General features: G+C 36.4%; 1 protein-coding gene across 1 annotated transcript in view; it reads left to right on the forward strand.

Annotated features, from left to right (window-relative positions):
• Slik (Sterile20-like kinase) overlaps positions 1–13,976 on the forward strand; it is a 22,938-nt gene continuing 8,962 nt past the window's right edge. Inside the window, exons 1-8 of the mRNA XM_080146284.1 lie at positions 1–342; positions 530–630; positions 1,113–2,083; positions 2,385–2,522; positions 3,926–4,789; positions 12,010–12,209; positions 12,707–12,947; positions 13,140–13,738. Of these exons, the coding sequence (XP_080002410.1) occupies positions 62–342; positions 530–630; positions 1,113–2,083; positions 2,385–2,522; positions 3,926–4,789; positions 12,010–12,209; positions 12,707–12,947; positions 13,140–13,738 (3,395 nt within the window). The 5' untranslated portion in view covers positions 1–61. The remainder of the gene's footprint in view (positions 343–529; positions 631–1,112; positions 2,084–2,384; positions 2,523–3,925; positions 4,790–12,009; positions 12,210–12,706; positions 12,948–13,139; positions 13,739–13,976) is intronic.

The following is a 13,976-nucleotide window of genomic DNA, read 5'->3' on the forward strand; positions in this document are numbered from 1 at the left end:
TGAAATGTTTTAGATATATAATGTGAACTAAACGAGTTCAAAGTTAAACAAACAGACAAATATGTCTTTTCTAAGCAGCCTTAAGAAAGCGCTGAACATTGGCAGTGACAATAAAAAGAAAAAATGCCTCAACTACATAAAAACGGACGAGATCCCAACCGACACCTGGGAGCTGATCGGCGAACTGGGCGACGGCGCCTTCGGCAAGGTGCACAAAGTGCGCAATCGGTTCACCGGCACCCTCGGCGCCGGCAAGCTGTGCAAACTCGAGTCCGAAGAGGATTTGGCGGATTTCACGGTGGAGATTGAGATTCTGCATGAGTTGTCGCACGAGAATGTTATAGGAATGGATATAGAATATACGTGGATATTATAACAGGGGATAAATTTAGGTTGCTAACATGGGACTCATTTAATGGTTTGTTCATCCAGTAGAAGGGGTTGGGATGTGGTTAAAGGGGGTATCGATATTTAAAAGAACACGAAAAAATATGGTGTAACACCCACGTAATAATATATCCATTGTGACAGGGTTGATGGATGCCTACCACTATGATGACACGCTGTGGATGGTGCTGGAGTATTGTGATGGCGGCGCCTTAGATTCTATCATGATGGACCTGGAAAAAGGTAAAAAAAAATATTTTTAAAGACAATTTATATTTTTTCGTTTCCTCGTCCTTTGGTGGCCCTAACAACATTCAAATGAAAAGTAAATGCAATGGTACATTCAATTAAATTTTTTTTTTATCAAAATATGAAAGCTTTTAACCTTGACCCTTTTGTTTTTCCAAAACTTTTTATCCTTTTTTACTTTACAGTAGTACCTAGAGTGTTTAATAATAAACTTTATATCTCTACAGTACAAAAATCAATAGGAATTATAAAGAAACAGTATATTACCTCTTCGCCCCTTAAATGTAATCACATTTGCTTTCCTACATGTTGTACCATATTTGATCATTTGATGTATAACATAATATATCAACAATGAAAAACATCAATATTTAAAGAAACACTTAGGTTTGATTGACAGAAAATTAGACAAAAGTGTAAGATAAAATATATCCCTGAATACTTTTATATTAAAATATTTGGATCTTTTTTTTCAGGTTTAAATGAAAGACAGATCTCCTTTGTATGCCATGAAATGTGCGTTGGCCTTGACTTCCTCCATAACAGCAAGGTCATCCATCGGGACCTGAAGGCCGGCAACATCCTGCTCACCATGGAGGGCCAGGTCAAAATCGCCGACTTTGGCGTGTCGGCCAAGCTAAAGGACGACAACCTGAAGCGGACCGAATTCATCGGCACCCCGTACTGGATGGCGCCCGAGGTTATCATGTGCGAGACTTTCCGCGACGAGCCGTATGATTTCAAAGTGGATATTTGGAGTCTGGGCATCACACTCATAGAGTTTGCTCAGATGGAGCCGCCGTTTCACGAGATGTCACCGATGCGAGTACTGCTCAAGATCCAGAAGTCTGACCCGCCCCGCCTTATCAAAACGGCCAACTGGAGCCGAAATTTTCACGATTTTCTGACCAAGGCGCTGGTTAAGGATCCCCATGCCAGGGCAACGGCTTATGAACTGCTGAAGCATCCGTTTATATCCAGGGTTGACCGGAAACCAGTGCTGGATCTGCTGGCAGAATTCAAGGCGGAGATAATCAACGAAGAGGAGCTTGACGCTGAGGATGAGGGAAAACATTCGGACGAAAGCGAAGAATTTGGCGACGTTATCTCTATAAGGACCAACGACTCCAGCATGATGGACAGTACCGCTGACTTGTCGGCCATAGACCGTGACAACCGCAAAATTTCCGCGCCCGCCGCCATGGAGACGCCAGTGCACCGCAACTCATTCATCACATCGCCGTCCAAAGTCTCATCAACACCGCTGCACGAAGAGGTTGAGGATAAACACGCGGCAAAAGCAACGCCTGTTAAAGCTGCCGACATTTCAGCAGTTAAAGACAAGAAGAAAGCCCCTGCTCCACCTCCGCCGACATCAAACGCTACTGCCGCGACATCACACGAAGACGTACTTGTTAAGCCAAAAGAACAAAACAACAATGAGAAGGTAAATATATCTTTTATTATTTATTTTGTCTGTGTCCGCCTGTCCTTCAGTCCGTAACGGTCTGTGGAAGAAAATTGCTTTGCTCCTAGCAGCCTGGGGATGGAGGGCAGTAAATTAGCCGAAGTTAAAGATAAATCCCTAAAAAATCCTAGGACATTTTAAACAAAAAATCCTTACTAAATAACTTTATTTAGAACAGGATAGTAAGGTTTATGTTATTTCCTATTAAGATTTCCCTTAATAAACTAAATAATTCGCTTTGTCCGTCTGTCTGTCGTACTAATAAATATTCAAATTTTAGGTTGGAAAGAAAAACAACGTTGGACCCGCGAGAAAACTTGTTGAGGATTTTGACACAGAAGAAGAATCTATTGAGGATACAACTTCCAATGAAAATTCATATCATACAAACAACAATAAAAAGCCTGAATTATTACAGGTAAGAATTTTGAGTAGCTACTCTATAATTCACTTTGTTCGTCAGTCAATTCGTAACACTATGGATTAAATATGATTTTCTCTTAAAGAATAGTGGCTACAAACCTAGAGGCCCTTTAGGGGCACTAAAGGAGGGTGGAGTTGAATTAGATATCCCAATTTTTATTATATTTTTATATGGGGGGGTTAATTTTCTTCTAGAGGCAATTTTGCTTGGAAGGGTGGTGTTACCCTTCCCCAAAATAGTTATAAACCTTCCCATGACCTATAACTATTAAAGAGAACCATAACGGTTCAGCGGTTAGCTAGATCCTTCGGGACAAAAAAACAGACAGAGACATCCTGTTACTTTATTATAAGGATAGACGGCTGAGGTTTTTTTTCTGATAACAAATCAATAAGTAAATTTTATATTATTTACTTGGTCTGTCGGTCTGTCAGTCATGCTAAAAAAATATGAATATCAAAACATACATAAACGGTTTCAAGATATTCTTTATTTTATTTTTTATTATGACCACTGCATATTTACTCTTAATAGTTATTTCTTTCATCGTATTATAAACAACTTTCCGCGGATATAGGATGTAATTGTACAATTATATGATTAAAACCAGTTTTTTAGCCCCAAGGTGCCGAAGGGACAAAAAATGGTTTTATTCTTATGATTTTACATTTTTATATCCGTAGAAAGCTGGATATAATACGATGCTAGACATAGTTTTTTCGTATTGATGAGAACCGGTTCCTATCCACCGGATTCGAATGAATACGAGAAATCACTTTGTCCATATTTCAATCTATAATAGTTTTTACTTTTTGCTTCGCTGTTTATTTACGTTGTCATCCTTGTTATATTTTACATTATAATTTTTTTGTCGTTGAAAATTGGGTCTAATATCTTTCAAATATCAAAGCTTAGATAAATATTATGCTTTTCTCCGAGGTCATTTAAAATAATAACTTTAAAAAGTTTGTCTGTCTTACATTATTAAAGAAAAAGGATAGTTTTTTATTATGTCCAATCCCTGCTGGGGGTTCTAACACTGCAGGGACTGCTTATACCTACGGTTCCCTAATCCTGTGGGGCTGTACCCAACATAACCTAAACTGACCTAAAGTACATAATGAATAGACGGAAATTTACCCCCTCCCATCTAACTTTATTTAAAATGTATTTCTATATAAGGAGGTTGATGTTTTATGTGCTTGACTATTCACTTGAGGGAAAGTATCTTTATGTCTGTCTGTTTTTTTTTAAACAATTGAAAAAGGGGGGGGGGGGTGGTCGAAACCCTCTACCCCCCCCCCCCCAAAAAAAAAACAACCCTTCCTTAAAGTGCCCTTAGAGGCCTCTAGGGGGCGTAGCCGCTAGTGAATATTTACTAAACCTAAATTTTTCAGGTTGTTGACCTTGATGACGACATACGATTCTCCCCTGAGAAGGACCAGGCGCTGCAGCTGCTGGACAACGCCATCCAGGAGGCCGAGGATACCCTTGTCCTCTCCGCCAGTGATATTGATGATAGTGATGCAGAGGAAGATCATGTTGATAATGTAATACATCATCATAACAAGGATCTTCTGCATCCAAAACGGCCCAGCTCCGCGGCTAGTAATAAATCATCAAGTGGCAGTGTTGCCTCGTCGAGTGGCGGCGGCGGTAAAAACCGCCGCGGGCCAGCCGGAGGCGAATCCTCGCCGAATATATCAAACAACACACGATCACGACCAATATCCACCGCCTCATCCACGCATTCGTTACAGTTACCTACAACGCCGCGATCGGCGCGAGGAAGCAGCTCGCCGACATCGCCTGCCCTGTCGCCGAGCATGCCGCGTCACTCGCCGGACGGCTCGAGCAACGGCGGCTCTCCGACGCCCACCAAACGGGACAACATGTCAGCTGTGATAACAACAGATAATAAAAAGAAAAGTAATGATAATAACAACCGTCGGGCGGCTACACCCGAAAAAATTAGTAGTTCCGCCACCACGTTAACAACCCATGATAACGCCACAATAACAACTGTCGGCGGCGGCAGTGGTGATAGTTACAATTCCGAGTCACAATATGGGCGGGTGGAGGTAGTGCGTACACCCCACTCCAGGGAGAAGAGCGTGAGCCCGGTCAAGGACACGCACCCCATGGCGCCTCCCTCCAGCCTTGACTCGGATTCGAACTCATCGCTATCGATGAAGGCGCACTCTGATTCAGGCGGTGCGCCCCATGTCTCCGTCATTGTGCTGGGGCAAGATTCATTCCAGGTGAGGTTTTACATTGTTATTGTATTTAAAGAGGGATCTAAAAGGATAAGTCAATTGACAATAAGTTACACTGGTACCCAAAATTACTTCTTCTGTATATTATTATTATTGGTTAAAATGTTTGGACATTATCAGTTTCAAATTAGGGATATGAAGAGAGTGGAAAGATGGCATAAAACCACCCAAAGACTTGAATCTAAAATAAAGTAGCTTTTAACCTTATTGGACCTATTTGAAACTTCCCTAAAAAAGTTTATTAAATCTTAACAAAATCTTCAGACAAAAAAACTTACCTAATACTTTATATAATAAAATGATATTTACGTTGGATTTGGGATAATATTATTCTTGTTTTTGCTAATGATGTCTTTTTGTTTTAACTAATTAATTTCAATTAAAACGATTAAGTACAATACATTAAGCAATGACCAATTTAAAAACTAACTCTGTTTGAAAAGCGAAGCTTTTCTACATTTAAGGTGTGTTAATCAGTTATATATTTTAAACTTTCCCTAAACATTGAAATATGATAAGTAACAACTCTATAGTCCTTAGTGCCTATGTCAATTTTAATATTTTGTCTCTTAAATTGTTATTCCTATGACGATATGGCATAATTTTGCAAGTATGCTATCGCTGCAATGAAGTCATAACGATGTCAGTGCGAATTGATGGTATGTCCGTTTGTGTAATTTGTTTAGCTTCGCTTTTATGGATGTTGTCATCTGTGCTCATAAAGAAAAAAACACAAATAACAATTGTGTAACCAAAAGTCAATAAGTTATATTACCAGGGAGGGAGAGGACATTGGATTGTGAATTACACTGGTACCCAAAGTTTTATAATCACATTATCTTACTCGATGAATCAAAACTTATGGTTCTTCTTTTTAGTTTTGATCCACTCTCTTGATATTCGGGATGTATTTCAATTTGTCATCCATTGTCTTATCCCTTAATATCCCTGAAAATTACGCTAGAGGAAAAATAGAATTGAAATGATACTTGTGCATTAGCTGAGCTATTTGAATTCAATATTTTTTTCCTGATTTTTCAGTGTCAGATTTGAATAGGCTTTTGATTAGTAGTGTGGTTATTTCAGTGATCTTAAGAGATCTCTAAAAAATTACCCATCATTCTTTACGTAAATATTATTGGTGGAAAATTATGGACTCTACCAGTTTGAAACTAACTTATTAAAATTCAATAAAAGATTTACGTTTTAATAAGATTATAGATTATTTGGAATGCCACTCTCAAATACATAGAATTTATATCAAATTCCCCACTGGGTATATTTTGCATTGCCTAAGAATTGTAATGCAGTTTGCGCATTTTTTCAATTTTCAAATATTAGGAGGTTGCTTTTCCTCTGATTGGCTATCGTGCACTGATTTCCCCCACTCCACTTCGTTATTTATTAAATGAATAAAAAATGGGGGAGGGGGGCTACAAGTAATCTAATTTAACCTAACCTAACTTTACCTGAATAATAAACAAACAAACTAATTATTTTTTATTCATTTCAAAATAAGGAGGGGGGGGGGTTAACTTTAATCAACTAGACACTTAAAAGGAAACCGCCATTTAGAGTTCATAAAGGGCGTAAATACATAAGGAATTTTTTGCTTGTCCATTCCAGAAAGAGACTTGGATATATCACCCAAAGAAAAAAACTTATTTATTTTTATGTTTATTATCCTACAGTCAGAGTCTTGAAATTTATTGTTAATTAAGGAAGGGAGTAGACATTGGAATGTGAATTGTACTGGCCTCCAAAGTCATAAACGTGTCTACTTATTCGTTGGCTTAAAGACTTTTCCACCAGTATTAATCTACACAGGGGGTAATTTTGTTGATCATAACTAGGGGAGAACATTCATTCATTGTCTTATCTCTTAAAATCCCTGATTATATATTATGCCTTTTTCCTTTTTGTATTACAATTTACAGAGGTGAATTCTTAAAAAAAAATTGCCCCACTAAAATCAGTGAGGCAAACTAAAAATTTAGAGGGGATAATTTTGCCCAACTAAAATTTTAGTGTGGCAAACTGATTTTAGTGAAGCAAAAGTTTTTAAAGAATTCACCTCAGTTCTTATATCATAGGCTTATTGTTGCTTTTTTTATGTTATAAGAAAAACAATTCCCATGTAAAATTATGTTTAAATGAAATAAGTTAAGGATGTTATATAGATAAGAAAAAGATTATTTTAATATAGATAGACAAAAGTAGGGATATATGGATATATAATTTGAAGTAATACAGATTTTTTATTTCATCAGTTGGAATCAATGTTTTTCTTACATTAATAAATTCATTTTATTCGTAAATATTAAATGTATATCCTATTATATAAAGTAGTAAGCTTTTTTGTCTCTAGCGAAGGATCTCGCTATCCGCTGCACCGATATGGTTCTCATTTATAGTGAAGCTTAATATATTTCCTGAGAGGGTTTTAGGCTATTTTATTTTTATAATTTAAAGCCTGGGTATTGGGAATGTTTTTGGGCTATTTTCTGTCCTTCCAAATCCAAGATGATAGGGGCACAACCGTTAGTTTGTAATAAACTAAGGCCTGTTATTTTTAACTTAATTTAGCAGCTACCAAAGATTTTTACAATTTTTATATTAGAAAAATATTTTACTGTCTATAATCATTTCCCTGTATGTAAAAATAAAATCAGATTGTAAGAATGTAGTTTACGTAATATCGGATATTAAACAAGGAAGACATCATCCATCAAAATCTTTAAAAAAAGAAACAAAATAGTAGCTACTCTATTTGTATAGAAAAAGGACACTCAACAGTAAATTACACTGGTACCCAAAGTTTTAGAAACCATGTTATTTTATTCATAAGCTTAAAACTTTGGGCACTTATTATCCAAACTAGTAGTGTTCAAACTTTTCAACCACTAATTTTTATCTATAGTAGTGATAATTTATCATCTTATCCCTTGAGATCCCTGCAAAATATGAACAGACATATTATAATATTTTTTTTCAATGATTCTGGGTTCTTTAGATAAAATTACCCCTAGATTTTAATCCAACACATTGGTAACTTAGTCATAAAACTTTGGGTACCAGTGTAATTTACAGTCCAATGTCCCCTCCCTCCCCCTGGTCATGGACTGACATATTATAATAATTTATAGAGAAGATTCGCTGTTGAAAAGATTATGGTTTGTAAAGCATTGATGTTCATGTTGTATGGTTTCTTTTAGATCATAAGAAAATTGCATTTGGCCTTGATGTAATTTTTATTGGAAATATTTGTTCTCTATTGTATGTTAACGGCTACGCCCCTAGAGTATTCTAGGGCTGCATGAAATTTAAATTCTAGTTTTTTTTTTAAAAGAAACCTTTTTGGGGTATTTAGTTTCTAGAGGCGATTTCTCATGGGAGGGTGGTTTTACTCTCCTCTAAATAGTTATAAACTTTCCCTTGACCTATGAGAAGCTATACTGTAAAGGAGAACCATCATATAGGTTAAGTAAAGCGGTTAAGCTAGGGACATCCTGTTACTTTAAACAGATAGTCTTATTTCTTCCTTTTGAATCTTCATTAAAATTTTGTATTTATATATATTATACATTTTCTTAAATATTTTCTTTGTTATTTCTGTCTCATAATTTACTATTCTTATCTAATCATCTCTCAGCTTGTAAGTGTGTTATTGCTGCGCTACTTATGAATAACATTTCCTCTTTTAAGTGTAAATCACTTTTTAAACATTCATTAAATATTTCTATCTCTATTTTGGGCCTAAATACATATTACACAGGTTTAAGGGATTAGCCAATGGACGAAAAATTTATTTACAAACTAATAAACATATAATAATAAACAAAGAAATCCCTTATGAAATTATTGATTGAAAGGTTAGGACACCAGTTTGAAAAAAATACCCTTAGTTTTAGAACTAACGAATAAGATAACGTGGTTATAAAACTTTGGGTACCAGTGTAATTTACAGTCCAATGTCCCCCCCTCCCTGGCCTAAACACATATTACATGTTTCCTACTTCCACACGGGGGGACAAAGAATTATATTCTGGAAAACAAATCAATGAATTGACAAGGACAATCATGTTCTATTTCGGTCTTTAAGGAACTTTATGTATTTCTTTCTTATTTTTTTGGAAGTAAAAAATGTAAAAACCTCTACTTTAAAGGTGAACCATATCGGTTCAGCGGTTAGCGAAATCCTTCGCTACACACACTAACACATTCAGTTACTACTAAAGAAAGAATTCACGCATAAGGCATATTTATCATACATTGTTAAATCCCTGTCAAATGAGCGTTCTATCTTAAATTGCTGGCTGTCCTGTTCTTATTTTTAGAGAATATATCCATGGTCTTACTTCCACTAGTAATGCATTTATAACAACGCAATGTTGAGTGTTATCACCCATCATTAGGATATTCCAATAGTTATGGATAAATAGTTTCAATATTTTAGTACTTCCCCTTATATGTGTATAGCAAGCATTGACCAACCCCCCTCGTTTATTTTTGAACAAGTTGCTTTTACCTGCAGTGGCCTTAAAGGATCTAAAGGGGTAAGACAATGGCCGTTAAATTGACGTGTATCCCCAATATATACACAGAATTACCCCTTCTGTAGGTTACAATTAGTGGTTGACACTCAACTCAATAAACCACCCAATCATTCAAAATTCACTCAAGTTCCAAAGTTATTAAGCTTAAGAATAAGAAAAAGTTAAAATAAAACTTTGTGGACTAATATAATAAACAGCCCATTGTCCACTCCCTTCCTGGGTGCCCATACCCTGCATACTCCAATATAACATAACCTGGCTTAAAGTAATAGTAAAATAAAAAAACTTAATCATTTTCATTTTATTTCATATTAAAGGGGGAGGGGGTGTTCTGTGCTTGACTGGGCACCTGGTGGGAAACCATCGGAACATGTAAAATATATAATTCTTTACAAATGAAATTCTGCTGTCTTATGTTAAATAGCCAAGAAAATATGCTTCCCCCAAAATGCGCTAAATTGAAGAATTCTAGAAGAGTGCTTTGAATATTAAATTTTCTTGAACAAATATAAAAAGTAAATGTTTTCTCCATAGGATATGAATCCATTAGTTTATCCTAATGTTGCAAGTTTGTTCTCTTAATATATTGAAAACAGTGTTTATCTTTTAAAATACAAATAAATAAAAAAATAAATAAAATATAAAATAAAAATACTTTATGAAGGAAAAGTTCATTTCAAGAATAACTAAAATGCCAAATCTTTAAAGTTTAAACTATGACAATTTTAAGAACATCTTACATAAATATATTTTTAAACATGAAGAAGGTTTTGTCTTTTGAAATATTTTAAACTTGCGATTGTGCCCCTAGCATCCAGAGGGCTCTACATAGAAAAAAACAGAAAAATAGCCAAAAACCATCCTGGAACCTATGTGAAGCTTCCATAGTTCAGAACTTTTAACGATTCAATATGTAATAAAATCTTAAGCTAATGACAAAAATACCTTACTACTTGATATAATAGGTTACATAGACAATTTGAAAACTTTTGAGCTACGCATTAATGAAAATGACATATCAGCAACAGTTTAAAATTTGATTGTTGTCTAGTTGCTGTCGTGTTAACTAGAGTATCCGGCTTCCTCTAAATATTCCAATACTCACACACTTACACACACACACACACACAATCACATACACACACACACAAGGCGCGCGAGCTCAAATTTTCTAATCATTTTATTTTTCCGGTATAATGTGGTTGAACCAGGGAGAAAGGGAGGGGATATTGGTTTATAATTTGTACTGGTACCCAAAGTTTTTAATCTTGTAATCTTATTTGATGTCTCTAAAACTTTAGGTGCTTTTATTGAATTTTGATTGGTTAATCAAAACTAAGCGTCCAACCAATGTTTTTAATTAAAGTAAGGATTATTTTGTTTATTTTCATTTCCTAGTGATGTGCATCAATTTATCGTCTATTGTCCTATCCCCTTAGATCCCTGGGCTGAAGATACATTAAGGGATGGAGATAAAAATGGTTTTTAAAACTAGTTTTTCTTTTTTTCATTATATACATGATTAATATTGTTTTTTAATATATCTTTATTTGTAGCGAAGCTACTCTATAACCATCTTTGTCTGTTCGTCTGTCCGTTCAAAATTTATTATTTGTGAAGATTCTCTATGCCAATGCTACTTGTCATACTTGTTAATATTTGAGTTTATAATGTTATGTTTTATTTTTCTTTTCTTCAAATAGGTGAATTTGATTTGACATTTTTATAAAAAAAATTAAATAATAAAACATTTAATTCATTCTTTATCTTCTAAAGAATTTTTGTATGAAACCTTAAGCTTGGACAATTTCGTCCGTTCGACCCCCCCCCCCCCCGGGCCCCCCCCCACTCTCTCTTTCTTTACCTCAAGTACCCTAGATATATCTAGAATAGCATGCTACTTGTATTTTTAAAAAACTAGTGGGGGGAATTGAATTGAATAACCCAATTTTTTTTTTTTGGGGGGGGGGGGGGCACTCTCTCCCCCTTTCTTTGATTTTAGTTAAAAAAATAGAGTCGAAGAAAAAAAAAATTTGAGGGTTGGAATTTTTTCTAAAGCGATTTCTCTTTGGAGGGTGGTGGTACCATCCCCAAAATGGCAAAAATAGTTATAAACCTTTCCGGGCATTATGAGAAGTCACCCTGTTAAGGAGAACCTGATCTGTTCTGCGGTTAGCGAGATCCTTCGTTACAAACTGAAAAACAAATAGACAGACAGACATCTTTCTACTTTGTATTATAGATAAAATGAAAGTGTTTAAAACCCGGGATCCAGAATCATAAGGTTAACCAACTATTCTGATTCAAATAACAATCTTGTTTTTAACTAACTCATTGGCAGCAGGGATCTTAAGGGATAAGACAATGGAAGATAAATTTATTTACATCCACAGTTTATAATGAACTAAAGATATCCTTCTGTAAATAATTTTTTGTTAAAAAGTTAGAACTCTACAAGTTTGAACCAACCAATAAAAATATAATAAAAGTACCCAAAATTCTTAAGTAAACGTGTAAGAATGTGTGGTTAAAGACTTTGGGTACAAGTGTAAATTACAGTTAAAGTACATTCACTCCCTGAATTGAATTTTAGTTGATTTTAAGAAAATGTTTCGAGGATTTTTTTTATACAAATTATTATTATTTCAGGTTGTCGACTCCTCCTCTCCACACGTGACCACGCCCTCTTCTGACACCCCGTCCTCCTTCTCTGGAGGCCCACACCACACCCCGAATCGGTCACGGTCGGTCATCGAGGATGGGTCTATGCGGCCGGATTCGTCCTCCCGGATCGAGATCATTGACCGGGCCTCGTCGAGTCGGTCAGTGGACCGCTCTTTGTCAAGCAGGTTTGTGGCTAGTTTTATTTTGCTTAGTAGTGCATCTTTATTATAATGACAGTTTGCTTCAAATTCCCTACCCTGTCCAAACCTATAATTTGAAATAAATTAAAAATAAGTGGGTTGGGGCTAGATTATATATTGTTTGTGTTATACTTTAAGTCATGTTAGGTTAGGTTATATTGGTTACAGGATAGTTTGGGGGAAAGCACCATAATCCTAATCATAATAGAAATAGGGAGGTGGGAGGGATAACTGAATATAAATTCAATTGTTTATACTCTTCCCAAAACATTATAAGGGAGATGAAATGGGGATGAATTAATTATACATTCTTTTGCGTTCCCTAGTAATCTTACACTGCTAAAGAAAAAAATCTTATGATTATTATTGGTAGTTGTTAAAGGGCCATGACATTCAACTTTATAATGTCTTAGTCCCTAAAATTTACAATTTTAATATCTTGTGTATGACGCAGACTCGGAATTAATTTCACTTTTGTTTAGATCATCTCATTCTGTTGAAGACCGTTTATCCTCCTCTCCCGCCGCCAACCGCCACCATCACAGCAGTAACAACCGCTTGCAGCCGCCGCTGCCGACTATGGTTCAGCAGGACCAGGACGGCAGGTTGTCCGCGGCCAGCAGCCACGTGTCCGGCGCAAGCAGTATCAAGTTGGAGGGTATGACTGTGGACGCGTCTAGCACGGATCTGTCCATCCTGGAGACTCAACAGGACAGGGAACAGGTAGATAATTTATCGCATCGTATTGTAGTCAGTTTTTCGCGAATAGTAAAATAAAAACTACAAGTTCAATTTCTGTTTTTCAACTTCTTATAAATAACCTATTATGTGGATTGCAAAAAAATCTCTAATCTGTCCTTCCATCTCAATATATCCACGTTTATTCTATCTCCATTGTAATATCTTATTTTTTAGGAGCTTGTTGGAGAAAGCAATGACAGCAGTGACGCAGAAACCAGTTCCGAGGAAACTTCTGAGGACGAAGGCGAAGCCTCGCAGATCAACACCACTACTGAAAATATCAAGAACCAGAAAGCGACCCCTGAGGAACCCCCCATTGTGCCAGTCATTAGAAACCAAACTAACGACAAATTATCAACGCCCGTTAAACAAAAACCAGCCGCTGCTGTTCAGCCGCTTATCCTATCCCCAGAACCGCAATCGCCGCCGCAGGCAGCTGATAGTCACAATAGCCGGCGCATAGCGCAGGAGGTGCGTGAAGGCCGCGAAATGTTTGATTACAAGCAGAGTCGCAGCAGAAGTAGGGATGAGATACAACGAGATACTTCTGTTGAGTATAGGAAAAAGAGCGACGGCGGAGTCCACAAAAAGATTGAGGCCGTACAGCGAAGCCGGAGGGATGATGCCTCGCCGGTTGAGCTGCGTAAGAAGCGTCGCACTCCGTCGCCGAGAAAGCCGTCACCGGTGAAAACAGCGGCGGCGGCGGGTGATCGCCGCCACAGCGACGGCAGAAGAAGGAGTTCTACCACTCCGGCTCATAGTAGTGATGAAAGGTAATAAAAAATTACACTTTTTTAAGGGATAAGACAACAACCCAAATAAAGATAAACAGTAGGAATTACACCGTCTGTATAATAAAATTGCAGCTAAAATATCTTTCAAAAATTATGATTTTTATCAACAGCACAATTGATTTATTTGGAAAAGATCTAATCAATTAAGAGAACGGTAAAAAAATTTAAATAAAAGTAATCATAGACTTTTATTGGTATATGAATCATCAAAAACCTT

The sequence above is a fragment of the Acartia tonsa genome, chromosome 13, assembly GCF_053477335.1.
Source record: "Acartia tonsa isolate MP-2025a chromosome 13, ASM5347733v1, whole genome shotgun sequence".
NCBI classification, from domain to species: Eukaryota; Metazoa; Arthropoda; class Copepoda; order Calanoida; family Acartiidae; genus Acartia; species Acartia tonsa.